The sequence below is a fragment of the Seriola dumerili genome, unplaced genomic scaffold (assembly GCF_002260705.1).
Source record: "Seriola dumerili isolate Sdu_G_001 unplaced genomic scaffold, Sdu_1.0 BDQW01000091.1, whole genome shotgun sequence".
Classification (NCBI taxonomy): domain Eukaryota; kingdom Metazoa; phylum Chordata; class Actinopteri; order Carangiformes; family Carangidae; genus Seriola; species Seriola dumerili.
In genome coordinates, this window is record NW_019174346.1 from 3309268 (window position 1) to 3336829 (window position 27562).

At 43.8% G+C, this 27562-nt stretch overlaps 1 protein-coding gene across 1 annotated transcript in view; it reads right to left on the bottom strand.

Annotated features, from left to right (window-relative positions):
* The window catches only part of tspoap1 (TSPO associated protein 1), a 64623-nt gene continuing 37061 nt past the window's right edge, over positions 1-27562 (bottom strand). The window contains exons 8-33 of the mRNA XM_022746096.1: positions 23940-24107; positions 21462-21545; positions 21225-21314; positions 20839-20961; positions 20651-20755; positions 20359-20409; positions 19118-19138; positions 17579-17759; positions 16013-16218; positions 14263-14369; positions 14062-14171; positions 13099-13974; positions 11450-11601; positions 10820-11299; positions 10337-10723; positions 9379-9534; positions 8294-9106; positions 7471-7570; positions 5502-5644; positions 5085-5253; positions 4170-4238; positions 3409-3456; positions 2513-2667; positions 2349-2420; positions 1322-1441; positions 1-808 (exon numbers count right to left, since the gene is read on the bottom strand). Of these exons, the coding sequence (XP_022601817.1) occupies positions 470-808; positions 1322-1441; positions 2349-2420; positions 2513-2667; positions 3409-3456; positions 4170-4238; positions 5085-5253; positions 5502-5644; positions 7471-7570; positions 8294-9106; positions 9379-9534; positions 10337-10723; positions 10820-11299; positions 11450-11601; positions 13099-13974; positions 14062-14171; positions 14263-14369; positions 16013-16218; positions 17579-17759; positions 19118-19138; positions 20359-20409; positions 20651-20755; positions 20839-20961; positions 21225-21314; positions 21462-21545; positions 23940-24107 (5325 nt within the window). The 3' untranslated portion in view covers positions 1-469. The remainder of the gene's footprint in view (positions 809-1321; positions 1442-2348; positions 2421-2512; positions 2668-3408; positions 3457-4169; positions 4239-5084; positions 5254-5501; positions 5645-7470; positions 7571-8293; positions 9107-9378; positions 9535-10336; positions 10724-10819; positions 11300-11449; positions 11602-13098; positions 13975-14061; positions 14172-14262; positions 14370-16012; positions 16219-17578; positions 17760-19117; positions 19139-20358; positions 20410-20650; positions 20756-20838; positions 20962-21224; positions 21315-21461; positions 21546-23939; positions 24108-27562) is intronic.

The following is a 27562-nucleotide window of genomic DNA, read 5'->3' on the forward strand; positions in this document are numbered from 1 at the left end:
GAGATAGACTGCAGCTTCTATTCGTTTGCTTCAGATAAATAAAGTGGCACCAGTACATGAGCATTAAAGCTAATACTTAATTAGCTGTGTCTGAGTTGGGCTGAAGTCTGGAGCTGCTGTTCAGCATCATTTTGTACCAGACTGTTCTACATAAATCTGATCAAGCACTGAAGCCTCTAATGAGTGGGAAATCTTAGATAATCAGGAAGTATTCAGAGAGTATATGTGTGAGTTTGCACATGTCAACATGCACCTCTACATGCCGTAAGCTGAATGTTGATATTTGAGAGTACTATATTTAACAGCTGGTCTAGCAGTGCTCTAAGGCAAATGTATAATTACTAACAGTTAACTCATCAGGTATTAGATCTCATAAACACTAACTGCACCAACTACCAACTGAGACTAACAGTGATAGAAAAAGTGCTTTCAATGTGACGCCAGGATCCTGAGGCAGAAGTCCCGACTCTCACTCTTTCTTGCTGGATCCCAGCTTTTTGAACAGCTTCTTGCCTTTGGAGAAAAAGCCTTTCTTCTTCTTGCCTTGTGCAGAGCAGTCTGTCTTTGTGGGGCTGTCTGCTGGGAGGGGGGCTGGAGGGGAGCCGCAGGCCTCCACTGCAGCTGGAGAAACAGCTGGACCCGGAGCAGGGTCCAGGGCTGATGCGGGGCTTGCAGTGGGTGCCAGTTTGGGTGCTAGGTGTGTGTGCTCTGTTGGGTCAGGGAGAGGAGGTTCTGTTCGGGCGTGCAAAGATTCTTCTGTTGCTGAGCGTTGGGGATGTTGTGGCTCTGTAGACGACGTCCCAGGATCCTTCAGGAGAAATATAAGTGTTTTTTATTAAACAACAACTAAAGATTGGTTATGTCTTAAATGATATTACAAAAGGGAAACACTACGACACACACACAGAGGAGGAGGCTCTCTCAACTTTTTCACCTGTGTCTCAATAAACTAAATCCAGAGGCGGGTGTATGATCCTACACAGAGGAGCAGTGTAGAGCTACAGTTACAGGAAGTGGACATGAACAGGGGACACTAGTGTTGATCACTGAGCGGCTACAGCTCTGTCTGAAAACACTTACGATCAAGTCTCAAAGTGTACAGTTCGTTTCTGCTTCTGCACAGGGCCATGCAGGAGACAGTGGGGCAGAAGAAATGTGACAGGACAGAATTAAAGAAACAGAACAAAAACGACAGGATGCAGACTGGAAATACAAGTAATGAAAAATAAATAAGTCAGAAAAGAAGAAACTTTTTGATGTCAACGATTTGTGAACATGACGCATAATGTTGCCTGCTACACAGACGGAAACGCAGAGCTACCTGTGATTCCTTCTTGGGTTCTGGTGGAGGCGGAGCGGAGACAAGTTCTGCTGGAGCTTCCTCTGGTAACGCCTGCAGGAAGTTGGAGGGCACTAAGCCTCTGTGTCCATTCAAGTCTCCCTGGAAGATACGACACATACATCAGATACAAACACAAGGCTGTAACTCAACTGAAGACATCGTCTGAATTATCTATAAACTGTATTTGGGTTAGGGTTAGGGTTGTTTGAACTGCTTCCGTCTGGACGTCGATTCAGGGCCCCAAGGGCCAGCCGGAGCACATATAAGAAGTCTTTTATTCCCTACAGACATTGAACACAACATGATGCACCAGGGAACGCTTGTTACTCATCTTGTTATTTTATTAGATTTGCTCTCTGGTATTTATTTATTTATTTAACCTATCTGCTACTGCCTGCTCATTTGCACTATTGTATGTTGCACATGTAAGTTTTTAATGGTGTGTTTCAATCAATCAATCAACTACATAATAAAACGGTATGACAACTTTATAATTATAATTTTGTATTTACATTATATTCTATCACATATCTATATATATATTTCATATATTGTATTATTACAGTACAGTGTGTGTATTTCATGCTGCTTCTTAATATATTATATTATATATTATCATGCATATTGCATATGTTCTTCATACTAATACCTACATACCTATACTTATATTATAAATAGTGCACACACCACAGAGTGGCACTGCTAGATTTACAGTTTGTTTAGATAATGTAGATATTGTATATCATTTTAATGCCATCACTCTAATTTACTGATTCTATGTCTGTTTTCACCTTAGTCTGTTGTGTTGCTGTGATGGAGGACACAGTAAAGTTTGATCTCATCTTGTGTTGAATTGTTTTCTGCTCTTACAACGGAATTTATGTTTTACATTTTTCAGCGGCAAATGATTTCAGAATAAACACAAGAGTAAGTGGATTTTTAGGAAGTGAAGAGCAACAGATTTACAACGACTAAAAAAAGATTCCTGAGGCGTGTGGACACTTACGTAGAAGAAGCCATCTTCGTCCATGTCACCAAACACATGTATGATGTCTCCTGCACTGAAGGTCAGCTCAGCCTGAACACAGCCACAACAAACAGGACAGATAATGAAACAACTGCTGCTACACATTCAGCGCCTTCTCTTGAATAAAACACTTGGCTTCTGACCTCTATGTCAGTGTTGGGGGAGCTCTCTCGTGGGTCATAATCAAAGATGGCGACCATCCTGCGAGCTCCTGGGGCGGGGTTACCTGCAGGTGCCGCAGCCGCAGCGGCCGCCGCAGCAGCCGCAGTCGCTGCAGCAGCAGCTGCCTGGCTGGGATCTGTCAGTCAAACAGAGAAGAACAATAAGAAACAATTCAGCCCGACATCTTGATAATTAGAGGCGTGAGACGTCTCTGCAGTCCCAGCCAGCTCATCAGCATGCGGCTCATTGTGTCTGCATGTCCGACTCACTCAGCGTCATGCTAAGCTGAGGAAGAGTCACAGCACTGCAGTCAAACACGTCAAAATAAAGAAACAGGAGGTTAGCAGAGAGAGATAGGCTTTTTTATTTCCCTCACATTAGTGAAAATGAAGACATGAAAATATTTGATGATTAAATGATGCCACTTGAACTGTGAAATGAAAAGAGGAGTTAGAAGAAGGGACCGCTTGACATTTAGAGCTGGGGGTTAACCAAGAGTTTAAGACCATAAGACATTGGTACTTGAATTGATGCTTCTCTCAGAACAACCATTCTAACCATGTTCCTTTATCTTAATCATTTCCATCCTGATGAAGGTGCATTTTTAATATTCTTTCCTTTGCTGAGGATCATTAAAAAGGTCCAAACTCTTCAGTGTACCCCGAACCAATCAAACAGTCCCTACTGAGGGTGGATGAAGGTGAGTCCTGATGTTACAGTCCTCATGGTTCTAACCATTTAAAAAAAAAAACAACAGATTTCACAAAATGGCACTTTCATACATAAAATATCAAGTAAACACATGCTGGCCTCCGGTGGACATTGATCATGCAGGAGCAAACAGAGAGGCAGAAGGTTCAAAGGGTTAACCACAAACCTTGGCCGGAGGAGTCTACGCTCTCCTCCCAGAGTGCTGCAGACTCCACTGGAAGAGACGAGGCGAGGGACAAGAGCGTGAGCACAACGCAGAACGATCGCATGCACAAATTAGAGCTCAAAAAGTCTGAAGACACAGTTCGTGTCAGGCATCACACTGGAGTACGTAAAGTCACAGATGGAGATCAGAGGAGACAGATGCTTCAATAAGTGACTCTCAGGTTTAGGGGATCATGTAATGCATTTAGGACAGAGGAGCAGAAGACTGGCAAAATGACTTTCTGTGAGATTATCATTTAATAAGAGACGCTGCCACATTCTGCTGCTGCGTCTGCGGTGTATTACATGAAGATCCAATGGAAGCTGAAACAGAGTGGCTCAGTACTCGTGTTTAACAGTTGTGAAGCCGTTGTGTTACTGACAAAAATGAAATCATAACAAGTTAACCTGTGGAAAGATGAAGTTACTCTGAAACACCTATCTACACTGTGACAGTAAGAGTAACACTAAGCTTTTCTGACAGAGTATGAAGCTACTGTAGAGGGAGGCCTATTCTACTGGTAATGATTGACCATACTGCTGAGAAGCTAATTTCATGACTACAGCAGCTGACCTAAAAATCCCCCACCCTTCGCTGAGTGAAAAGCAGCAACTGAAAGAGCAAAAGCTAAAGTGAAAGAGACAGAAAGAGAAGCAAACCAGAAAACCAGAGAGGAGAAGAAAGGAGGGAGGTGGGAAGCCGCAATCTGCAGCGAGACACACCTTTCTTGGATCGTCTCGGTTTCGGCGGTGGAACAGGGCGACGTGGAAGCTGTGCGTGTGTGCGAGTGCCTTTATGGAATTTTAGAAAGGAAAACCAAAAAAATAAATAAAATAAAATGAAACCAAAAAGAAACACAGAGGTGTAACTTTTGAGAGAAGCAGACCAGACAAAGTAGACAATGAAAAGCCAAGTGAAGAGCAATTTAAAAATGACAACCGGCGAGCAGCAGACACGGCAGTGAGAACAAGTGGAAGTGAAAAGGTTAAACCATCTGCAAACACCGCTCTGGGTAGAGAGCGGGAAACAGAAGCAAAGTGTCTGCTGGATTTTACTGGGTGGCTCGCTACCACGCACCACAGGCAAACACTTTGACTTAAGTTTATTCTTTAGACACCTGCATGAAAACACAGTCAGTGACTGAGAATACGGAGATGGTTTTGATTTTCTTAATAGCAAAACAGTCAACAGGAAACCATAAAAACATACAAAACAATGCCACAGTTTTGGATCCATTTTAATTAGTTAAACTGAAATCAAGTCTGATCTGAGACCAGTCTTTCAGCCCCCTGCTGGGCCAATTGGTCACAGACAAGAGGGGGTTTTTACTTCACCTCCTCTTTTCCGGAAAGAAGCTTTCAATTTTCTTTGAAGGATTTCCTCCAATGGACTGCAGGCAAAAAATATATCAACGTGTCTGACATTTAGGTCCATAATTCACAGCAGTGGATCCTGCTACACTCGTGCTGCTATTTTCACTTACCACTTAAACATGAACAGCGGTGATATTATGAATAAGACATTAAAATTTGCACCTACAGCGTGGTAAAGAACATCCAAATACACTCATTTTCAAGTGTAACACGTTTAATATATAACAGCAAACAACGTAAGTAGACAGTATAACTGACACATACCTATCTTCTCCATGGAGGCCGCTGTGGACAAGAAGCCCTGCTGCAGCAGCTGCTGCCGGGTCTCCTCATCCTCCACCTGAATCTCAGACACCATGTTACATGGCACGTAGCCCAGACGACCACCCGACTCCCCCTGGTAAAACCCGTCTGCGTCTTTATCTCCGTAAACCTGAGGAGAGGAGAGTAACACATTGCCGGCTCTGTGGAACTACTGAATGAAAGCCTCGCGGGCTTCAAACATTGGTAAAAGGTACAGAAAAGCTCCACGGTGACCATTACATTCATTTAATGTCTCTCTGCAGGACGCATATTTAACCTTTGGCAGGCCGTGGTCTTCCTGTTAATGTGAGCTTATCAAGGTGCTATGAATGGAAAACCTGCATGCCTGTCAGTGTGTCTGAGCAGTGAAGGACATACTTTGATGATCTGTCCTTCAGTGAAGGGCAGCTCCTCCTCAGCAGCGTCAGGATTGGGCGACATGGTGATGGGATCATAAGGGAAGAGGGCCACAAAGATGCGTATGTCACTGTCTCCTTTCATCTTTGGTGAATCAACACCACCTGCGCACGCACGCACACACACACACACACACACACACACACACACACACACACACACACACACACACACACACACACACACACACACACACAGAGATAATTAAAAGATGCCTACAGCGTTCAGCTGAGTGTTCACACACGTTTCTTTTGATGAGTGAAGTGTTATGTTGAGAACACTTGACCTCCACACTCAACCACTTACTTCTTAAAAGTTGAACTTGATTCTTTAGAGAAATACTGAATTAATCTGATTTAATTAATTAATCAGCAGAAAATAAATCAGCAACTATTTTGATAAACAATCATTTTAGTCAATTTCTTTAAGAAAAGTTGTAGTTTCTCAGATGTGATGATTTGACGCATGTCTTTGTTGTACAATAGTAAACTTTCATTTTGATATTATATTGATATATATTTATATTAATATAATTTATATTGATATCATATTGCATTTTGAACAAAATAGAACTATCTTGACATTTTATGGACAAAACAATTGAATAATCAAGAACATAATCTGCAGTTGGTAATGAAAATAACTGGTTGTTGCAGCTGATTCATTCATTATTCTACATAATCTTTTGTTGTCATGTAAATTATTTCCTGTACTTGCTGGTTATTCTTGTGCTTTTATGTTGTGTGCTTTGTAAACTTTTTTTTAAATATGGTTTCAACGCAGTTCAGTATTACTTTCAATGTAACAGATCTTTGCAAAGAAGCTATGCATGCAATTAGTTCTGCAAAAAGTGAACCCGCTTGCCCCTCCCCCCACCGCCCACCAACTGTAGCGCTGCTACGAACAGTATTTGCCCAGCACAGGCATGTCCTTAAAAGAGGTAATCAAGCTAAACCACTGATCCTAAGCTGTGTGAGCCGTTCGACAAACGTGCACTCGTTCATGATCTGCAGCAACCGAGCAACATGGGAAACAGAGTGACCCACTCTCTAATCTAACATAAAAAAGAATACTAATATGATCAGAGGTGATTTTGAGACAGTCCGTGTCACAGATAAGGCAAAGCAACCTTCACATTTGGCTCGCAGCAGGAGAGCATACACGAGGCATGACACCAGTGTGATTAAAGACATTACAACTGTAGCCTGTTTGACAGCGAGACAAATTTGAAGAGCTGTAGTGAGACTTTAAGCTGCGCTGAAGAGACGCATTCTCTATCTCATTATGGAGAATCAGCCCATCTGTGGCAAGAGTCACGGGCAGGCAACTTGCACACTTTCACATCCTCAATGATTCTCTAGTAGATATGATAGCACTTCTCCCTGCTCTCTTCCTCTATTCGTGCGCACGTGTACACTTATGCATTTGTGTGTGTAGTCAACTGTACATGCCAGAAAGGTTTATTAAGTGAGTGTGTAGTCAAGACATGAGCAGAGAAGAGGTGAGAGAGGGTGAGATGTGGGGGGAGGAAGAGAAAGAGAGGGGCTTGTGCGTCTCTTTCTTTGCTTGCTAATTGAGGTTACTATTTTAATGTCTGTCACTTCCTCCTGTCATGACAAGCCACTTTGGGTTAAGCCGGTTCTCAGCTTAGCAGGCTCTCTCCCACTTCTCCACTGCAGCTACAGCGCCTCCTCCTCTCTGACCCCCCCCCCCCCCCCCCCCCCCCCCCCCTCCCCCCCCCCCCCCCCCCCTCTCCCTACACAAGGTGCTAATCTGACTGCCATCATGTGAGAGAGGGGGAGGCTTGCCAACAGAAAGCACAGGTGTGTCAGCATCGCCTCTTACATTTCCACTGTATAATTGACTTAAGGGAGGGAAACAAACATGAGACGGAGGAAACAGGAAGACAAAAGAGGAAAAAGTCTCTGACCTTTGAGTTGCCTGGCCTGCAAGCACACTGGTTTAGAAGAGAGCTCAGCCTGGCCTCCCCACGATGGACCTGCCTCAGCAGGAGGGATTTGGCCGGGCTCCTGCTCAACGGACAGAAAAACAAACAGGACAATAAGAAAAATGTCCAACAAAGAAATGCAATTACTGCTGGGGAGGAGAGGACACCTCAGGGATTCAGAAAAAATGAACAGCAGCTGTAGCTGTTCATTTTTACATACTACACACAATACTTCACAATCTACGCTGCGTGTATTGATAATCCACTAAGGGCTTACTTATTGCAATAGAGACTGAAACCTCATCAAATACAAAAACCCAGGGTTTCACACATTCTGCCGTTTCAACATAAGCATGTTCCTTCTTTGCGCTGTGGTAGTCTTAGCAGACACACGTGAAAGCACATACACTGTCGGCTAATGCAGGATAGTTAAGACAAGAGCTGAGTGGTTTCTGAGGTGCAGGAGGACGTGACACAGACGGGAGTGAGTGCAGTCACACAGAGGGAGAACAGATTCAGTTATATGTTTCAGCTGTAGCTGAATTATAAAGATTAGAAGTCTGAAGCCAGATAGTGAATGAGGACCTGGTTTAAATGTCTGGCAGCCACATGCCAAAACTCGATATAAACTGTCGGTTGTTTGCTCCCTCTGTACGCTGCAGGGATAATGATGGAGAAGTAAGTTGCTGTCTACTGAGCGGTGGAGTGAGGTGACCTCCGCTAAAGGTTAGATCCACACTGCTACAGGGGAGAGGAGCGGGCTGGGACAACACACCCATTGCGGCTGGCCTGCAGCGACGTTTACCACTGGATCGACCTTTAGGCCTCGGCGGTGAGGAGGCCTGCAGTGCTCCGTCTGAGCCCCCTCCACCCACCACTCAGAGCTCATCTGCTCCACCACCACCTCCCCAGGACTGTACTCCGCGGGCTCCTCGTTATCATCTGTGCCGTACTCCACGTCGATCTCCACCCCACGACCAACAGGTGCCCTCAGAGTCCGTACTGTTTTGCTGACCGGGTAGGGTCTTGGCGGGGTAGGGCCATGGCTGAGGCTGGCTGCCGCGGCGACAGCCATCTGACTCCTCAGCATGGCCTCCCTCCTAAGGCGGTCCCCTAGCCCTCTGAGCAGTACTCTGTCTCCTCTGTTGGGGGTCGGCTGGGGAGGACAGCGGGCTGAGACCCGCCTGCTGCTGGGACCCTCATATAAACTCATGTCTTCTTCAGGATAACTGATGGTGTCCACTGTGTCTGCGTAGTGCACCCTGTGCTGCGTCTTAGGCTTGACCTGCAAGGGTCCGTGTCTGGGTAAAGGCTCTTTGGTTAGGGATCTGGGATCCCTGTTGAAGTGGTGATGGTGCTGGGGAACGTGTGGGTGTGGGTTGGGGTTGGAGTGATGTTGGTGATGCTGGGGGACATGATGGAGGCGCTCTGAGTCTCTGGGGTGAAGGTGGCTATGCCTGGGCCTGCGGTGGCTTAAAGGCTCTTCTTGACTGCTGTCTTCCTCCTCCGTCACCTCGGGGATGCTGAACAGCTGCTTGCTGTGGTAGACCTGAGGGGGCAACTTAAGGATCCGCTCAAGAACCTCCTCATCACTGTCTGGAGGCTCCATCTTGCATGACTACAAGGGCCACAGGTCAAAGCAAGCAAGAGTGGGTTGGTGAGGGTGGGATGGAAAATCACATTGTTCAGTAAAAATAAGGGAAGCGCAGACAAAAGTGACGAGAACCCGGCCAGGCAAAGGAAAGAGAAAAGAAAGAAAAAGAAAAAAGAAAAACAATCAAACACCCTCAGGAAAATATAAAAGGCCACGAAGTGGAAACTGAAGTATGCAACTGAAAGAAGCACATTTCATTCAAAAAGCACAACATACAGAGCAACTCCTTCCTTTACCCTGTTAGCTCCAACTCTGTATCCCCTGGCCTGGACTTCTCCGAGGTGGTCGGAGTAGAGGTCCTCCTCCTCCTCCTCCAGGATGTCAGACAGGTCTGATCGGCTGTTGTCTGCATGGTAGTCACTGGGAGGCTCCACAAGCCCTCTGCCATAACTCTGTGAAAACGTCAGCAAACACCGTGAATCAAACCATCCGGTGTGAATTTATCTTTTTTAAATTCTTACTTATTATTGCCATTGTCTGACTAAAACAATAAATCTGTAGGTTCGATAGTGACATGATGTAGATTCAAATGTACACCTGAAAATAAAAAATACAAATACAGAAATGATTAGAGATACGTGATTTAGCTTTTGAGAAACAGCTCCTTTGACAGAAATATGAATCAAACGTATTTACTTTCCATGCTTTAGACTTCTGGAAAATATGAGCAGAATATCAAGCTGCACATGCTAAAAACTTCCAAAGCATCTCTATTAATTTATTAGAAAAAATGTGACAGGTTGCTTTACAAGCAAAAAATACTTACCATCTAAAAAAGTATAACTTAAAGGGGAGCTCCATCGATTTGAGTTGCTGTAGTAAGTTGTATGAGGCCTTTTGAGGCTGTTCAAAATCTGATAACTTGCTAAATCAGTGGAGCAGTGCTTTAATGCTCTCTGCCTTTATATCTGACAGCTGATGGACATTATGACATTCAGGTCAATAGCTGCTCAAATAGCTCAACATAACCGAGACTATTCAAGGCTCCAGAGGACGTCAGCCACTTTATATGTGGACTACATCTATTTGTTATATAATACGAAGCTTAACCACCCCCCCCCCACGCCACCCCCCCACCCCCGTCAGACCAGCTCTCAGTCGTGATCAGACTCAGCTATAGCTACAGAACATACTCCGTTTATTTTTGTGGTGAAGAGTCGACTGTTTCAAAGAGCAGGTGAGCGTCAGGCTGACCTGCTGCCTCCCGCAGTACGCCGGCTCCTGGTCCTGTCTCAAGAACTCTTCGATGGACACCAGGCGGGTATTCTCTCGCTCCTCCTCTACCTCTGACTCCAGCGGGGAGGTGCTGGGGGGTCGGTGGAGGTTAGTTTCCTGAGGGTTAAGGAGGTCTGTGATCGGGGCTTTGGGCGGGGTAGGGATGCGCTCAGGGGTCCCGAGCTTGGCACTGGGGTCCTCGATGAAGTCTGTGATGGATGGGAAAGGACGTATCGTTCCAGGGCTGTCGGTGTCTCTGTGGGGCTCCGACACTGCTGCTGCTGCTGCTGCTGCTGCCGGTGCCGGTGCAGGTGCTGCTACTGGAGATGGTTGGGGTGCTGAAGCGGTGGGGGAGGTCACATCAACCTGAGGATGAGAGAGAGTCAGTGTAGTGCTGTTTAATTACGTTTGTCACTCCAGAGAAATAAAAACGTTGCGTCTCATATATAGGAGGATGATTACCATTGGAGTGATGGTGGGGGCACCTGGTAATGTGGCCTCACACACAGCCAAGGCAGCAGCAGATGAGGGGTTGGCCCAGGCCTTCACATATGAGGCAGATGAGAGAAGACCTTCTGAGTGGAGAGCATGAGGAGGGTTGGCAGCAGCCTCCACTGTGAGGCCAGTGTTGTGTGTGTCTGGTGGCAAAGTGCTGGGCAGCATGGAGACTTTGGCAGCAGAGTTTATGTAGGACGGCGGTGAGGGCATGTTACTGGGACCTATTGGGCTGCAGGGTAGGGGGGGTGGCACAACTGGGGCGGTGATAGCTGGGCCTGCCATGATGGCACCCAGCTTGGAGGGCACATTGACTGGCAAAGAGTCACAGGACTCCCCATGGGCGGACATGGTGCGGACAGTGAGCTCCTGAGCTGCCTGCAGGGACTGGATCTGAGAGGGGCCCAGCAGAGCGCTGCCGGCTGTTGGGGAAGACACCTCCAGCACCTTGGACAGGAGAGCGACAGGTACATGTCACGGTGACGTTATAAAACTGAGCACCAGCTTAAAAAAAGTCACAGATACGTCCTGAATACCAACAGCAGCGCAGCGATTGGCTGAAAGTGATTTTAAACAAAAGGCTTTGGAAGGTCTTACCTTTTTCTTATCAGCGTATATCGTGTATCCAGTGACACGCACTCCATTGGAGGTCCCGGCAGCATCTATAGTGACCGGCAGCCAGCTGATGAGGGCGATCCCCGGAGAGGGGCCGTGCTCCAGCTGCACATCCAGAGGAGCATCAGGGGGACCTGCAGGGAGGAGAAGCATCACACCACAGCCAGTGGCAAGCAGAAGATGGAGAAACATGATTATAGATATTTACACGATCAAATGAAATGCTCATATTGAAAATACATTGCTTGGGATAAGAAATAATGATCACAAAGGGAACATGGTTTACCAAGAAAGTTGCCGTCTAAAACTCTACAGGGACAGTAAGAAACTTAGAGACCATATACCTGGGTTCCCAGAGTGTGGGCATGAAACTTAAGCAAATTTGAATGATCATTTAGAGAAATACAACTTACATCTAATATGACACTGATCAGAAATATACATCTTACAGGCCTAAAGTTGGTTCATGAAAAATAAAAATACTGTTGAGTGGGAGGAACAGAAGATGGTACCACAAACTGACGTCAAGTGATGATCAGGGTTAAAAACTAAAAACAAAACACCAGTGACACAGTTTTCATCAAAATACCAAAACCTCACATTCAAACTTCCTTGTTTACATGAAATTGAGATTCTATATAAAGATGCAGTTTTCTGTGGGCAGGGCAGAAAAATACTTCACGATCAGGAAACTCTACTTCTCTTTAATTCATGTCATCAGTACTTCATCAGTTGGTGTAGCAGAGGAAGAGTCGCCTGTTTTCTTTCCCTTTTACAAGCAATGCATTCTGGGCCAATGTGCTCTGGTTATTTAATGAAGGAAATGTGATTCAGAGCAGCTCACAGCAGCAGCTCTCATGAATAAACTGATGACCTTGTGTAGGAGGAAGAGAATCATCACTACTGAATATAAGACATCTACATTTGCAGTGTGAGATACAACACACGGGGCTGACACGTAGAGCTGGTAACCCTGCCACGGGAGGGGCTATGGGAGGGGTCGCCTACCACACAAGTCCCTGATATTAACTGCCTCAACAAACCCCCCTCTATGTGTCACAACCGGCTGGACTGTTTTTGAAATGTCACTCACTAACAGCCACATCTGCGTATGGTTACAATCGAAAATGTCACACACACACACACACACACACACACACACACACACACACACACACACACATGCACACTGAAAAGCAGCTAATGCACGTTTTCCAGAAGAAAGATTGATTTTTTGCAAAACTGAACACAAACACATGTATCTAATGTATACAGTTATTTTAGGTGCAGACATCTTGTTTGAATCTCAAATCTTATACCAGCAATGTACCGTCAGACTGCGGCTCTGTGGGTAAAAAAGTGTTTAGTGTAAAAAAGTGTATCTGAATTAACTAATGGCATCAGCCATTTTCACAGAGCTACAGTATCAAACTTATTATTTCCAAAAGAAAATCCTTGATCTGGATCAAACATTTGAGCCAAACATGTTCTTACTTTTATCCAGATTAAACGCTTGATTTGATTTTGAATAGGTAAAATAGTCTGATCGATTGATGATCCGTAGACTATGTGTACAGTTAGAATGACACCTTTACAGGATCTGACAGCAGAGAAAAATACTGAATCCTGACCTGCCATCAGCGTGGTGAAGGTGATTGTAGTGCTTCTGTGTTCACGTCGCTCCACAGGTAACTCCCATGGTGTGCGGTGCGGCCGTGCCTCCACTTTGACTGTGTACTGCAGGCTGGGCAAGAGGTTATTGAGGCACAGCGAGTAGCAGCCAGCCTTCACCAGCTCACACTCCTCCTCATTCAAGGACACAATGTGCACATAGTTACTATTGCTGGGCAGCCAGGTCAGGTTGGCAGAGGTGGCGGTGATCCTCTCCACGCGCAGCTGCGTGGGCGCCACACAAACGTCCCGACCGACCAGCATGCTGCAGCGCAGCTGGTCCGAGAGGCCCTTCTCTGTCAGGCTCTGCACTGACACGCGGTAGGCCTTGAGGTTTATGTCCAGCCGCTCCAGCACTGCTTTGGTTTGGGCACCGAAGGGCACATTGAACCGCAGCTCCTGGTCCACGTACACATTATAGCTCCACACATTGCCCCACCCAGCCGGCACCAGCGGAGGGTCCCAGCCAATGATGATGCTCTTGGCAAGCTGCTTGATGAGGGTGAGCTTACGTGGGTAAGGCACAATGTCCACTCCCACCTCCTCCAAATCCAAGTCCAGGCCGTTGGTGAGGGGGGCTGGGACAGCCAAGGCCGATGCTGAATCCGAGGGGGCTGAGGCAGGGCCAGAGGCAGCGGAGGCCTCTGTCACTTCTGAGGCGCTGGCGCCTACGTGGAGGTGATGCTGGTGGCTGGCACTGTGCAGGCTGCTGTCTAGCAGGGAGTTATGGGACATGTCCCCTGTCTCTGGATGGTGAGTGCTCATGACGTCATCATCCGATACACGTTCTACAAAGTTAGAGGGGACCAGCCCTCTCCGTCCGTCCATCAGCTCACCTGAAAGGAACCACGGTGACATACTGAATACCACGTACAGACAGGAACGAGAACATGTAGATACAATAAATCATCCTCCTGACTCACCTTCATAGAAGCCATCATCATCCATGTCTCCATACACATAGATGTATTCTCCAGCAGTAAGTGGCAGCTCCACCTCAGGGTTGTCGTTGGGACCATCATAAGGATTATAACTGTTCAAAGTAAATTTACCAGGAAGTTATTTTCGTCACATATTAGCAAACCTGAGGTAGTGAGCTGACTCTGCCTTCGTATAATACTTACCTATATCTTGCAATGAAAACCTGAAGCTTCGCGGCTCCTCTGCTCGCCGTGTAAGGTGCCGGGGCCACGTCAATGTCGAGCTCCTCTACTTCACTGGCAGTGTCCACCTGAGAACACCAGTAACAGATGGTGAATCACTGGGACCTGCAGGCCGTTCTAAAACTGCCTTCATTAATGTCAGAAAAAACACATTCAAAAGGGAATAAAAGGGGGAAAATAGTTGTATTCTCCTGGTGGGACATGTTGATGTACCTGGAATCTTATTTTGATGAAAAGCAGAAGCAGAGGAGTTGTTTGTGTGAAATGGCTTGAATAAACAAGCATCATTCTATTAATAACTAAAAACCAGTTGCCAGTTCATTAGCCACACCTAGCTGAAACTAATGCTAACAGTCCTACAATAACTCCTCACTTCCTGAAAGTTATGATGTTCACCGTTTCTCTAACTGTTTTAAGGAGGTGACGATTCAACTTTATGATAATTTTTTATATAATATATTTTTTTTAAATATTTGTCTATCCCACTTACACTAGAGGGCATTGTCTTAAGGGCAATGTCCAATACCATATTTCTCAACACTGAAACCCACCTCTAGCAGAGAATACTAGTACTATTAAAACTGGAATTAGATGAGTGTACACTCTGTTTTACACATATGAAAACTGTTATCTTGAAAGGCCAAGTCTGTTTGGAAATGACAGTAAAGGAAATCATGGTGTCTGACTGTAAGTTTATATTTGAGCACATGTGGGAGGAAATATCTGACTGTGCAGACAGAAATACAGAAATGTATTACTGTAAATACACAGCTAGTTATTAGCCGCCATAAATGATTACTCACATGAAAATACAATATTCTTATTATACGGTGATTAATATTCATGAGTCACTGTTGCTGCTGGAGTCACTTTGATACCTGATGTGGAGTTTGATTTCCATTCGTACCAACTACTCACAATACAATAGGAGAGAATGTATTTATAGCTCCCTGGGAAAACCTAGTTTCAGGATAATCACTTACAACTACTACTGTATAACCTTCATAATCCACAGTGGCCAGTGGATTATTTCACTAAATATAAGCTTTATTGAACTATGGGCAGACGAGTGACGAGATGGAAAGACCACCGACCTGTCTGCCACGCTAGACCACACACTGACTTTTTGGAGACGTGGCACCGCAAAAATACTTAATCAAAGCATCAGATATCAATAATGTCTCTTGCGTATGAGCAGAGGGAGCTGTAGTGTATTTAGCTATAGTCTGTACTCGCGTGAGATGACAGAGAGGTTAAGGAGGGCTTTTTAATCCATTAAATCCACACAATCAATGTGCTCGTGCATAGCCGTCTTGGTAATCTTGATGAGCGATCTGCTTGTCTATGTAGAGACAAAGAAAGCAGAAATATTGCAAGGAGGGGTCCTGCACAGTGACATAACCTGGATGAACATCAAGAGGCTAAGCGTTTTCATAAACCTACAACCAGCACTTTAACACTAACCAACCCATTGAAACCTTGGTCTGACAGATATTACGAGCTTCTGACAGCTCTCAAATATAGCAGCAATATTAGTTTTAGGTTTAGAGTTTAAAAAAGGTCATTTCAAGCCATGGTTACAAACTGGTATCTTTCTATTAATGTGCAACATCAGCCGCTCAGGGTCTGCAGCTGAAAGCCTTTCAGCCTCATTCAAATGTTAATTAATGTGTGAAAACAACAGATGAACAATACATTGTTGGGGTTGTACCTCATGTGTTGGGCTTGATTTGTGCGGACTGAGGTGGGTGTCAGACTTGGGGGTGAGGTGTGTGGTCTCTGACTTGCTGGAGGAAGAGCCTGACTTGCTGACGCTGATGGTGGGCAGCTCTCGGTGCTTGGTGACGGGCGAGCGCTCCACCCTGGACAGCCCAGCGGCGTGGGGGGTGGCCCCCATCCGCAGAGCAGCGGCCACATCTAGCAGGAGGGAGGGAGGGAGAGGAAGAGGATAATACATAATCCATGACTTTAACAGACACTTCCAGTCCTCTCACTGGTTAACCTGGTTGAATCCTTCAGCATTCAGGTGGGTGAGGTCACTGGTCGACATGCAGGAGGCTCAAGGTTGAACCTGGCTGATTAAACAGTGGAGGAAAAAATCCCGTCTCCATCTGTCTGAGGTCAGAGGTCACACTACCTTGAGGCAACGTGTGTCACACCAGCGCTGTTAAGGGGCTTAACTGGTTCCACGGTCCACAGACATTTCTCTGACCCTCATGAGATGGTGAGAATTACAGACAAACTCTGTTACAGTGTTGGACTGTGACGGTGGGTGAGATGACAGAACATGCCGTGCTTTTGTGACGGTGCCCAACACATATTATGGGTAACAGAGACGGAGAGCGTACCGAGCGGATCATTACCCTCGGGGCATGACAGAGTGTCACCTCCCTCGAGACTCCAGAAGGCTATTTCACCCAGAGACACCATATCCCATGAGCCACCAGTGCAGTCTAAAACACATGAACAGTGTAGGAGAAAGAGGTTGGATACACACAGTAGGAAAGGTTTGGACTAGATTTGCACTGTTAGTTTTATGGCAGCTGTGGATGGGGCTGCGTTAAAGTGGATACTCTGACATCATTTAAAATGCCTGTGCATTAACTTCACAGCCTTAGAAGAAGAAGCTGAGATGTGACACACACCTACTATTATGCTCATTCTGTTTTACTGATACAAAAAATCCCTTTAAAAAAACAGAGAAATACTAAAACCTGAAAAGACGCATCCGTGATGGGACAGTTAATACAGGATTCGGATGCTTTTGAAGATCCACGAGTGGACTGATGCTATTGTTTGAAGATTTCTTTTGGAACTGAAAGGATCAAAGAACTCTAACATACAGTATATATATATACTATGGAAGCTGAATCATGGTTAGATAATGATTTAACTAGAAGTTTATCTTAGAACAAGATGGAGGAAGGCAGATAGTTTGACTCAAAGTGACACTTTATTGTTTAGTTCTGAGTCATCAGCCGAGTGAATGATGATACTTCAAAGATCTGTGGTTGTTGACAACACTGTGTATTTGCCAATTTAACAAACTCATTCGATTACCCTGGTTAACATTCTGCTGATATCGAAATGAACCAAAGCAATCTATTACTTTCACCTGGTTGTTAAATATCTTTTCTATCACAAGAGACTGATCAGAGCTGCATCTAATTTCAGTTAGGAGTCTCTCGTGACCTAAAGCGCTCATCACCTGCTTCTCTCTCAGCTGTGTGAGTTGTGTTTTTGTGTGTGAATACATGTCCATGCCGGTGTGTCTCACCTCGCTCTGTAGTCAGGCCCACCCCATTGGTCAGAACAGAGAGGCTGGGATTGTTGAGGATGCTAGAGCCGGCCAGGTCCACCTTTGAGGCCTGCAGTCGAAACTTCTCCAACTCTTGGGACAGCAAGCCGAACTGTTCGCTCTGGCTGCGACATTTCTCCTCCAGCTCTCGCACTTTTGACTACACATGAGGAGAACACATATACAGTAAAACACACAGTTTTTAACCATCAGAGTGATACGACTATAAGAGGGAAATTCCACCTTTCCACGCTATACATTTCAGTGGTAACTGTGTGATGAAGTGCTATAATTTAAATTTCTTCTGTGTTTTAAGGTGAATTTCTCCTTTAATAGAATCACAAAGGGAGGGATCTAACCCTGTAAGAAGAAGAAAAAGTAACGTCCTTTATAAATTGTCAGTGTCATGCAGAAACCTCTTATCCCTATACAGACATTTTCTTGGTAACTATGGAAACCTTTTTTTAATGAATGAACACACACGTCTGTCACATCAAATTTTACATCCGACTTTACATTCACGATTAATTTGGTGGCCGGACACAAACATACAGTCAATACATTTCCGCCCTTTCCATGCCTTTACATAAGGCATAAAGAATGTATTATAAAACAAAGTATTACAATGTGAGGTTGGGTTTCTGCAAGACAGACAATATAAACTGTCATTGAAACACATGTTAAGGCTGCAAACACAAGTTACAAGCGATTATGGGCTCAGAGGGAAGAAAATGAGAGGGAAATAAAGGCGGGTAGTTTTCTGGTGAGATGGGAAACAGTAGCACAAACCAGAGCTGGAAGGTAAGGTAGGTTGTGAGAAGCTACACTGTGTTGTCTTTTACACTGCAATCACTTTAAACAAAGTCACTAGACAACAGCGTTATTTGCCATAACACTACAGAGGTTGGCCTCAGCCCTGCTGAGTTTCTATATGTGGCTGATTTCACTTCCGGTTGCGGTGGGAGTTTCCTGGCAGCCTGATCTGACAAAAGCCTGTGCACGAAACTGTCTGAACAACATTTCCTGTTAGCTCTCACCTACGCAAACCCCCGAGTGTGCACTCAACTGTTATCTGGCTACACTGAGCTGAAGTGGTAGTGAGTACTAAAACACTGTGAGAAATCACACTTCAATCTCAAATAAATACTCTTACAAAGTGACTCAGTCATGTGTTGGCTTAATGCAAAGAGAAATTATACTTCAGTGTTTAAGACCCAATAACATGCCAACAAGCCCAGTGTGAATGACCTGATTTATACATATTTTGGTAACCTAAAAAACTGTATCTGCATCACATTGGCCTCTATAGCCACGTGAAGCATTTATTTACTGCAGTCCAATTTGAGTATCTAAAAACATAAATGGTGCACAAACCTGATTATGTTCTGTCAATTTAGAGGATTTAAATAAAAGGAACTGGGGTTTGGTGGTTCTATCTACAGGAGACAGGGAAGGTTTTCTGGAGGAGAGATACAGAGTTTGGCCCAGGAGGTAAAGCAGGCTAAAGGTTAACAGTACCTGCATGCAGTCCAGTGTACTCTGGTTAGCAAAAAGATAACACAAAGGACAAAAAAGGTACATAAAAGTAAATACATGCTAGAGAAAAAATGAATCTGGGAAAGACAAAATAGATTAATAAAGTAGAAACACAGCAGCCTGAGTCCAGGTCGACGAGAGAATCCCTGTCAGGAGCCAGTATCAGCAGAATGTCTCTTGGCCTGCAGCAGCCAACACCTGCCCTCTGTAGGGACACACATATTCCTTATCATCTTTCAAAAAAATGTTTTTAACAGATTGAGGAAGGCTGTGTGTTGACTTGGCAACAAAGTTCAGGCTCTTGGGAGGGAAAGAGACTTTCTCCTGTGATGCATTGGGTTTAAATAGAGAGACAGAAAGTGAGCGAAACAAAGCAGGAGGAAGGAAACGAGCAGTTTTTAAAACAGGAGCAGCTATACTCTACCAGCTCCCTCCGCAACACAAGCTGAGTCAAATCCTAAAATAAAATACACATTTCTTTTAGGAACAAACACAAAATGCACAGTGTCAAATAAGGAGCAGACATAAAGAGTCAACAAAACAGTCATCGAGTGTGGATGATGACATTTTTGAGTTTTCGCTGTGGGCTCTTCTCTCTCTTCTATCTTTTTTTGATCTCTATTTTTTTTTTTTTCACCACTCAAAAACAGAAGCCAGTGAGACAGACCGGGACTTCAACTGTCATCGACTGTCTGGACTCATTTTAAATTCAAAGTGTGTTACACTCACACTGAGAGCATACATGAACGTCACACAACAGCAGAGAAGCCATCTGTTCAAACGGTTTTCCAGGCCCGTGAGTGTGACAAAAAATACAAGTATTTTCTGCAACTGCTTCTCTGCCAGGTGTTTCGATAAGAATAAGAGAGCCCACTGTTCTGTACGTCCATGCTGCTTCAGTGGAAATGAGATGTCTTTTGTCTACTCAGAAAGGGAGAGAATTAAATCATTATCCTCTCTTTTATTGTTGTAAAGGACATGAGAAACACCTTGAATAATAAATAAGATTTGATGGCGTCAGACAGGAATCGGGTAGTGCTGAAAAACACTCCTCCTCTCTAATGTTGGGAGTAAGTTCCACTCTTTTGTGTGACTTTATAAACACTGGAAGCTTTGAGTTTTATTTTGGTAACTCTTTACTGTGAGGTAATAAAAGCAATGCATGGTATGAACATAATTTGTCTTTTTTGATGAGTAGTCACAGTGGTGTAACACAGACTCACCTCCAGCATCTGAACCACTCCTTCATGCTCCCTCTTGGCGAATAACTGAGCCTGATGAATAAAAAAGACATTAAAGTCAGTGCAATGTTGGTTGTTTGCTCATAAAAGTGTAATTCAGAGCACAGCGAGCTCAGTGCTTTATAGGTGCCCAAAGGTTGCCTCCTGCTGGACAAGACGCCCCATTTCCCACAGTTTAGGCTCAAAGCAACCAAGGGGTCATAAAGGTTTGATATAAGCAAGAAAAGTATCTGCGTTAAACATGGAGAGTGTGTGAGAGGTGGCTGGTTCTTACCCGCTGTAACCGTTTGATTTCATCCTGTTTGAACTTAAGGATAGCCAGTGCCTGCTCATGTTCCAATTCCAGCTGCTGCCTTCGCTCGGCGACCTCTCGCATATGCTGTTCGAAAGAAAAACGATCAGAAGACAATGGTAAGGAGTGAAACTGAATATCATACACAGAGTATCTGACCCTGACTGTACCTTTAGGACCTGCTCTAGGTTCTCCAGTTTGGCACGGAGTCTCTGGTTCTCCTCGAGAACTGAATTGTGTTGAGCGGTCACTTCAGAGAGATCTTCCCTCAGCTCCTCATTCTCAGCCCGAGTCTTGAGAAACAACAGCAGGTTACTTGACTGGACGTTTTTCTCTCTATAACATCATTAGCATCAGTCACATTACACCTGAACTAAATTAAACTGAGAAGTTGTTTATACTCTCTTATAGGAAGGTTTGTGGTGCTCTGTTTTAACATCACTGTATGTTGGAGGGTAAAATAAATATTATTCTAACAGCTATGACAGATGCCATCCAGGTTAGAAATAAAAAAACGAAACAAAAAAAAACCTCGACAGCGCAGGGAGACACTGACCTGGTCGAGCAGCTGTGCCTTCCTCCTGAGGAGATCTGCCTCCTCCTTTAGTTGCTCATTTTTGCCTCGCTCATCCTCAAGCTGGCTCTCCTGTTACAGAACCACAAATAAAACTGAGGAAATCCATGTCTCCCAAGTCATCACTACGTCCACTACGGTAGTGTTTAAACTAGACTAGACTGGAGGGCGGCCAGACGGCACATGAGACACAAACACTGGAGCAAGAAGATCTCTTACCAAATCCAGACATCTCTTCTGTCGCTTCTTTACTTCATGCTCAAGGTTTTCACATTCTTTTCTCTTCTTGCTCAGCTCGCTTTCCTGAACCGACAACGATAACAAAGCATTAACAGTTACACTAAATCCTCGTTCTGAAATCTGAAAGCGGCTCTGAAACTAGATCTAGTTATTCACATGGTTTACAACAGAACAAACTCTCAGAACAAAGAGCAGGATTCACTGTACAAGAGCAAAACCATGAAAAACAATATGTAATATCATGACACATTATTTGTATTTACATTCTGCAATGCAGAAAACATTGGCTTTAGTTTCCATATTGACCTCTGACATGACAGCAATGAGGTATTACAAAGCTTAGCATCCTTTAATTATTCTAAATGCAGCTTACATGCAGGACCAGCATAGGAGAAATCAGCTTATTTCAGCGTGGCCACAGGACCTCAATCAAGTATTACCACTGAGACTGACTGTGTGGGGGGAAGCTACAGAACACACAGGCTAATTGCAGACCACCAGCAGCTGACTGGAAGAGATACTGTACTCTCACCAGTCGTGACACAGCAAGACAATAATGATAATTAAACCGCAATCTGTGGTCTGATTTGCTTGATTGTGTCACAGCTTTAAGACCTGAATAAAGTAATCAGAATCAAGTAAAGCTGTTCAGTTGAAGCTGTGAAGCTAAACTACCATGGCTGGTTGTACTGGAATTTGATATTTAACACAGATGCTTTTTTTTAAAAGATTGTTTGGATTGTCCCCACGAGCTAAATCCATCTGTTGTCCAGAGGATGGTGTAGACGACCATGTGTCTCCTTTGATGCACACGGAGCTGCCAATCACTTCTCTAACCCTGTTTTTTTTTTTTTTATTTTACCCTGAACAATGCACAGAAGCTATTTTTTATGGGGTCATGGTTATAAATGGTTATAAATAGTGTTATGAGCATGCAGGTGATATTTTTTCAGTATCCCTGAATTCAGTGATATAAATTAGAGTAGGAGTGTAACAGCCATGCTAGCAGGTCTGTGAGGCTGAACTTACAGTAGGAGCTGTGGCGCCTTGAGCTAAATGCTAACATCAGTGTGCTAACATGCTCTCAATGACAATGCTAACACGCTGATGTTTAGCATGAATTAGGGGTTTAGGTTTGAATGTTTGCCATATTGACATATCTTAGTTTAACGTGTTAGCATGCTAACATTTGTCAATTAAACACAAAATCATTAGGTATAAACTAAAGCATTAGACGGAATACATTTGTATTGTGGTGAAGTTGTTACAATTCATTCACTGGGCATCATGAATGTTTGTACAAAATTTCATGGAAATCCGTCTGATGGTTGAGATGTTTCAGTCTGGACCAAAGTGGTGGACAAACCAACATCGCTAGCAGCTAAAACTACCAACCTGCAAGCTTTCTGAGCTAAATTAGTCTATGGAGGAGCTCAGTGTTTACTCAGCTGATGGACTTTGTCCTACATCTGCCACTCATTTAACTCATCTTAGAAATCACTCCATCATGCAAGTTTAAGATCCTCTCAACAAACAAATCATCAGCTCATCCCCCTCATAGCTCTGCAGCTTTAATTAGGACAGAATCTACACATTTCATCAAACTATGTTTGTGCATTTTGGAGAACACAATTTAAAAGTTACACATTACTTCTTAAAAAAATACTGTGGTTCATCAGCACAATACTGCACCACCAGCTTTTCCAAATGTGACTGAGCAGTGAAGGTCATGCAGATTTGACCCTAATAGACTCAAATAACATGATGCCCAGATGATGGTGAATTTAGCTTTCTGTGTTTTTGTGAATTAAATACACCCAATACTGACACTGCTGCTACTCTATAATCAAATCTTCCTGGATTGTAAATTAGGCTGATGTAATGTACAATGTCAATGCTCTCACAATAAACAAAAACATCAATTAATGTCTGAAATCTCCATTTTCCATCCTGACAAAGAAAGTGAATACAGAGCTGAGAGGGACTGTGGTCTATTTAAACCATGAGACCAACTTGTAGAATCAGCAAGGCCAATGTGCTACTCTTCTGTTTCCAAGGGACAAGATCAAAATAATCCCAGCATTACATAACAAATCTGGCCCTAGTTTTTCCTTCAGTGACAGTCAGCTCAGTCACAGCACTGAAATTCAAGCTTCAGTTTCACATGCAAATGCACAGTGGATAACAAGGTGCTGCGCCTGCAATAAGACAGTATATGTAATTATTGCTGCTGAGAGATGTCTAGGACTCTCATGAAGGACTGGACTGGAGTCATTTAGTAAACCTCCGCCTCTAATTTCAGCAATAACAAGCTTCAGCTCCAATTAGTACATTGTGTTTGATAATGTTGAAAAATATTAAGCAACAATCTGCACAGCATGGTTGTGCTCTGAACGTTCCCCTACATGTCAGGGCTATTTAGAAGAGTCAGCTAAGTATAATAGCGGATGCTCTCACCAGAAACTGTAGGCGCTGCTCCTCTGTGTGTTCCTCCTGATGGGAGGGGGTCGGGCTGAGGCCCGGTGAGGGCGTCACTCGCTGCCCCGACTCCTCCTCCTCTCCGGGAGTCCTCTCACACCTGGATGGAGCTTCATCTAATGCCACACACGGGGTCTCTCCTACAACCTGACAGGGACAGGACGAATCATCCAGTCACTCGCTTTACATTTACAGAGGTCATCTTGAAAAGCGAACATCCAAGCTCCTGCTCTGATCCTGAAAACATGACCAGCTAGTGAGAGAGGAGCAAACATGTGATTGTCATACTGTACAGCAACACTTAACGTTACACCCCCTGCTGTGCATGAGGGATTAGCAGCAAGCCTCCTTCCCAGTGGTCCAACTACAATCAATGAATAATCCAGGGGGAATCCCTCTATCCTGCAACATGACTGGAACTCATTAGCAGGAAGCCTGTCCTTTCTAATTAGGTTGCATGTAATGACTTGAATGTTTCACAGCAGGCTACTTTTTTTTTTTCAAACTAATCACAGCCACACATTCATCTTTACAACTTGTATGATTTGTCTAACTGGGATCCAGGTGGGGGACAGGCTGACATTGGTTAGGGGTTAAGAGTCGGGAATCAGTATCTAATTTTAGAGCAAACCTACTTATGCTCAGAGTAGAACTGTGCTAGTGCAGCCAAGGCCATGACCCAATAACAGGATCAAAGGCACTCAGCCACGTGCTGCAAAGGGGATCTCTCCTTTACACTCTCCTTTCCTTTACATTGTTAGTCACTGAAAGACACATCACTCTAGACTTCACAGTTTCCACTAGGATCATCAGAGCAGGGCACGCAGAGATTCATAACCTGTACTGACAATTTCTTGTAGAGGAACTATTAAACCAGTCAAAACCCCCGCCCCCACAAAAAACGTATTTATACATGTTGTTTCAGATCAACATGTGTGGGACTGCAAAAAGTTTCCATTAGCTGGTAATGTCTATGGCTTTAAGATAAAAAGATGCAACAGGAAAAGAAACAGTTTAACAAATCTGGCAAATTGATGATCTATAATCTGAGAGCAGTTGGCATCAATTAGATGAATTCTGTTGAAAATAGTTCATTTTAACTGATTGTATTTTTTCAGTCATGAAGAATAAATAGAATAAATAAACCTGGGATATTCTGCGACCACCGGTTTCTTTCTATTAAGTATTTTTTTATTCTTTATTTTCTGTTTTACATTTCTCTAATCATATAACATGGATTTGGCTCGTACACCCCTTCGATGCATACGATATCTGGTATTCATCCATGAAGTTAACAGCTAGACTACCAAACAGTTCAACCTCTAAACACTGAATCATTCTGGAGTCGAGATAGACTGAAGAGAATGAAGGTTCAGAGAGAGATGCAGTCCTACTATAGTTCCAATGAATTATAAAAAGACTTCTGACATGATTGGAAAAGTTTTTTGGGCTGATGCGTGCAGTCAGTCTTTTTTACAACTAAGATGTCACTTAAAGCAACCTGGCAATAACAAGACACAATGGCGTCTATAGAAGACAACCCTTCATTTCATAAAGCAGCTGATTATCATTGGTATTATTTAATACTATATATATATAACAAGTCATCCATTTCGCCAGTATACTGTAGTTTTATCCTCTGTGTTAGTTCCACAAGCAGCATATAAATCACGTGAAAGTTTTCCTCTGGCACCACACGGTTAAAAGTCTGTGGAATACCTGTTTGTTAAATGTGCAGGTGTTTCATGTAGGTTTGTCTTCCTTTCACGTGTGTGGCAGTTTGCATCAGGGAGCGTGACGGTTTGGACACAGGAGACTTCAACATAGGGCCGATTACTCGTTGTGGCCGCTCAGCACCAATTCGGTGGCATGTCTGTGAAGTTAAGTGAGGCTATCCCTGGTTTAGCTTTTGGATAGGGGACCAGATGGTGTTAGTAGTGGTGACGAAGGGCCAGCAGGAGGCACTAATTCCATTGGCCCCTGTACAAAAACAGTGCACAGGAATGAAGGGCCGCAAACAAGTGCTCTGCTGATTTTGGTGGCCATTAAAAGATCCCATCACATCCACCACAGATGCAGACGTGCCGGGTGGTGATCCTGGCAACGTTCCCGTCTTTGTACTTCTGCTTGTCGTGGTTAAACCAGTTGGTCTTCTTGTGATTCTTAATTAGCTTGTAGCTCCTCGTACCCATCCACTGGGCTGGCTTAAGTGTGTGGAGTTTGTTGCTACAGTCTGGCAGCCGTGCAGCAAAGTGGGAGTGACACATTAGTAAGATAAGATCCCTTTGCAAATCTGAACAAACCCCACCAAGCCCCCACCCTGTCGATCATTATCTCACTACTTTTGCAGGTCCTCTCATTTTCTTAACTCCTTCTTTGCACCTGAACTTTTTCATGCCATCACTGAGATCTAATAATTATACATGAATACTTAGAATAAAAGTCACTGTGTTTACCTCTCTCTCTCAACAAGTTGAGATATTTTCATGTCACCAAACAACACAGTGATAACACTCTATAATCGGTATGTCATACACTGCTATCAGTCTGCAGGTCAAATCCCCAAAAGAGCAATCCTTTGTGTAAAGGGAATGTGAGAGCTCACAATGATGAGTTCATCGCAAATATAATCAGGGTTCAGGCGACGTGTGATATAATTTTGACATGGTTTTGCCGGATGGGCACAGAGGGGGAATATTACATAATGCCTCATTTATACAATGTTATGAGGAATAAAGGGACTGTCACGGAGAGCATTAGATCAAGGCTTAGGCTATTACGAATCATTTCAAAGGTTTATGTGCCAACACACTAACCTAACAAAACTTAGTGCGACCTAACAAGCTGCGCATGTTTTAGAGATTTCACTTGGTCATGGTGCAGTTGGTGTTTAAGTCTTTATTCTCATGTGGACAATTAAGAGAGAAGGTCAGCTGAGTCGAATGTTATTGCTCAAACAAATTTTTGTTTTGTCCATTTAGCATGCGTCATGTACAGTGGCAAAATGATTTTATATTTGGAAGCAAAATGAGAAAGCACTTTGCACATTGTGTTGTTGACAACTAGGTTTGTTATTGCAGGTTTGAGCAGCGATTCTTATTTATCAGAATTTATCATCCTTCAGATCATCACATGTACTTGAACCAGTGAAGGAAGGAATCACCAATCCTGCTACCAAACATCAGTTAAACATCAGTTATCTTTAACGACTTCTATCAATTCAAGTATATGACGAGGGTGAAAGAGTGAATCATGTTGGAGTATGACCACTCTGCCTCAGGAGTTAACAGTTTTGTTAATATAAAAAAAGGATTAAAATATTTTAATAAGACTATAAGATAAATAGATAAATCATGCAGCATACTGAGAATAATTTTGAGCTTGCATTGACCTAAACTGGTCACAGTCAATCAGTCAAGGTCAATCAATTAAAATAAATACCATCTATAAGAAATTATAAGCAATAATTCCATTAAGATAAAAACAGTCATTTTCACAACTAATCTGAACAACATCTGAACAATTCTAATAAATAAACACGCCCTCCTTTAAGGGAACATTTCCCAGGGGTCACGGTTTTGTTTACATTTTCAGTGATTGTT